Raw genomic sequence first — 2,096 nt, 5'->3', positions numbered from 1 at the left:
AGTCCTGAATAGCAACAAGCCTGTCTGCAGTTTGTATCGGATGCCTTTCTGGGGCCGCGGTTGCCCGCTCCGGCTCTGGCTGCGCTCCCTGCCTGTCTCGGCGGGGGATGGGGGATGGGCCAGCCGCAGCTGGCTCACTCTGCTCAGTCCTTTATTCTGTGAGCGGGGCTGGCCGAATCTTAGGTTAGAGCTTTCCGCCTTTTCGTGGGGAAGCTATCCCACAGTCTGCTTTGCTCTCCCCAGTTCTCTCAAATTGTTCTGGCGGCATTCAAGCCCAGTCCTCTCTCTAAGCAGTTCAGCCGGCTCCTCCCTGCCCAGCCCCCGCTGCTAATGGTCTATGCAGGTGTCTGCGCTGCTTCTCCGCTGGGAGTTACCGTTTGGCGGGTAGTCTGTGGGTTTTAAAAAAATCTTAAAAAAAAAGAGGGTTATGTGGCCCTCTGAGCTTCCAAGGCTCGCCACAGATTCGCCAGTGAGAATGTTTCCTGGTGTTTGGAAACTTCTCTCTTTTTAAAGCCTCCCTTCCCGGGACGGAGCTCCTTCCTTACTTCTTTTGTCTCGCTTTTTATCTTTTATGTTTTTTCCTACCTCCTTTCGAAGACAATGAGCTGCTTTTCTGGGTGCCTGACGTCTTCTGCCAGCATTCAGAAGTTGTTTTGTGGACTTTACTCGCGTTCAAATGTTCTTTTGATGAATTTGTGGAGGAGAGAGTGGTCTCGCCGTCCTATTCCTCCGCCATCTTATCTTCCTTTTTCTTCTTGCTGTTTTAAAATTAAAATATTTCAGGGGCTCTTAAAACTATTGTGAACTGAAGGCAGTGTCGACTATGCCTTAATGGATAACAACCCTGGCTTACAATATATGAGCTCCTGGAAAAAAACTGATCCAGACTAATACAGGAAATAAATTTTTATAAAATATCACTAGTGGGTTTTTTTTAATCTGAATACTCCACACAAGGTTTATTCATCACCAGTTTTCATTATTTGTGCCCAGAGCTTCTTCATGACATTTTTCACTTCTGCATTTCTCAGGGTGTAGATTAAAGGGTTCAGCATAGGAGTTCCTATGGTGCAAACCACAGTCACAGCTTTGTCAACGGGGAAGGAGGTCGTGGGTCTCAGGTAGAGGAACGAACAAGGTACAAAGAATAAGATGACAACTGTGACATGAGAGGCACAGGTGGACAGGGCTTTGCCACGCCCTTCAGAGCTATGAGTCCTCAGGGAGCGCAGGATGACAACATAGGAAGCAACCAGCATTGAGAAAGTTAGCAAGCACAGTGACCCACTGTTGGCAGAAGTCAGGGGCCCCAGAGAGTGCGTGTCTGTGCAGGCCAGCTCCAGGAGAGGTATTAAATCACACAAAAAATGGTCGATGACATTGGGGCCACAGAATGGTAACTGAACCAGGATCAAAATCTGGATCCCTCCATGGAGAAAGCCCAAAGCCCCAGCCGTTCCAACCAGGAGAGCACACACAGGTCTACTCATGACGGTCATGTAGTGCAGGGGCTTACAGATGGCTACATAGTGGTCATAGGCCATGACAATCAACAAGACAATCTCGGCTCCAGCAAAGAAATGTTCAGCAAAGACCTGAGTCATGCAGCCACTGAAGGAAATGGTGTTCTTTCCAGAGACCAAGTCAAAGATCAACTTGGGTGCTATGGAGGAAGCATAGAAACCATCTATCATGGACAAATAGGACAGAAAATAGTACATGGGAGAACGGAGGGCTGGGCTGGTGCAGATGGTGACAGAGATGAGCAGGTTACCTGCCAGTGTGATCAAGTAGGTGATCAAAAACACGACAAAGAAGAGTTTCTGCAGTCCTGGATTCTGGGTCAGGCCCAGTAGGATGAATTCTGTTACATTGCTCATCGTCTCCATCAATTCATCTTGAGTTGCAAGCACATAGTTGATCTGGAAAGATCACAATATTTCTGAGTGATGGTCTCAAATTCAATACAAAATAATTCATATGTACAGAATCAATCTATTTGGTAATACATAAATACTAACCACAGTTTTGTAAAGTGACTTTTGTAGTTTTCAACAGCATCTTTTTGGGAACATTGTTGTTGTTTGGTCACTAAG

At 46.6% G+C, this 2,096-nt stretch overlaps 1 protein-coding gene across 1 annotated transcript; it reads right to left on the bottom strand.

Moving 5' to 3' along the window:
* Positions 1 to 959: 959 nt before the first annotated feature.
* On the bottom strand, positions 960 to 1,889 carry LOC129554073 (olfactory receptor 4C45-like). The gene has a single exon (XM_055422719.2). The coding sequence runs from the start codon at positions 1,887 to 1,889 to the stop codon at positions 960 to 962; it is 930 nt and encodes a 309-aa protein (XP_055278694.2).
* Between the last annotated feature and the right edge of the window lie 207 nt (positions 1,890 to 2,096).

This window comes from Moschus berezovskii, chromosome 14 (genome assembly GCF_049115385.1).
Source record: "Moschus berezovskii isolate FMDL1 chromosome 14, NW_MosBer_1.0, whole genome shotgun sequence".
In the NCBI taxonomy this organism is placed as follows: domain Eukaryota; kingdom Metazoa; phylum Chordata; class Mammalia; order Artiodactyla; family Moschidae; genus Moschus; species Moschus berezovskii.
Note: the sequence above shows the minus strand (reverse complement) of the source record. Positions and strands in the feature narration are given on the sequence as shown.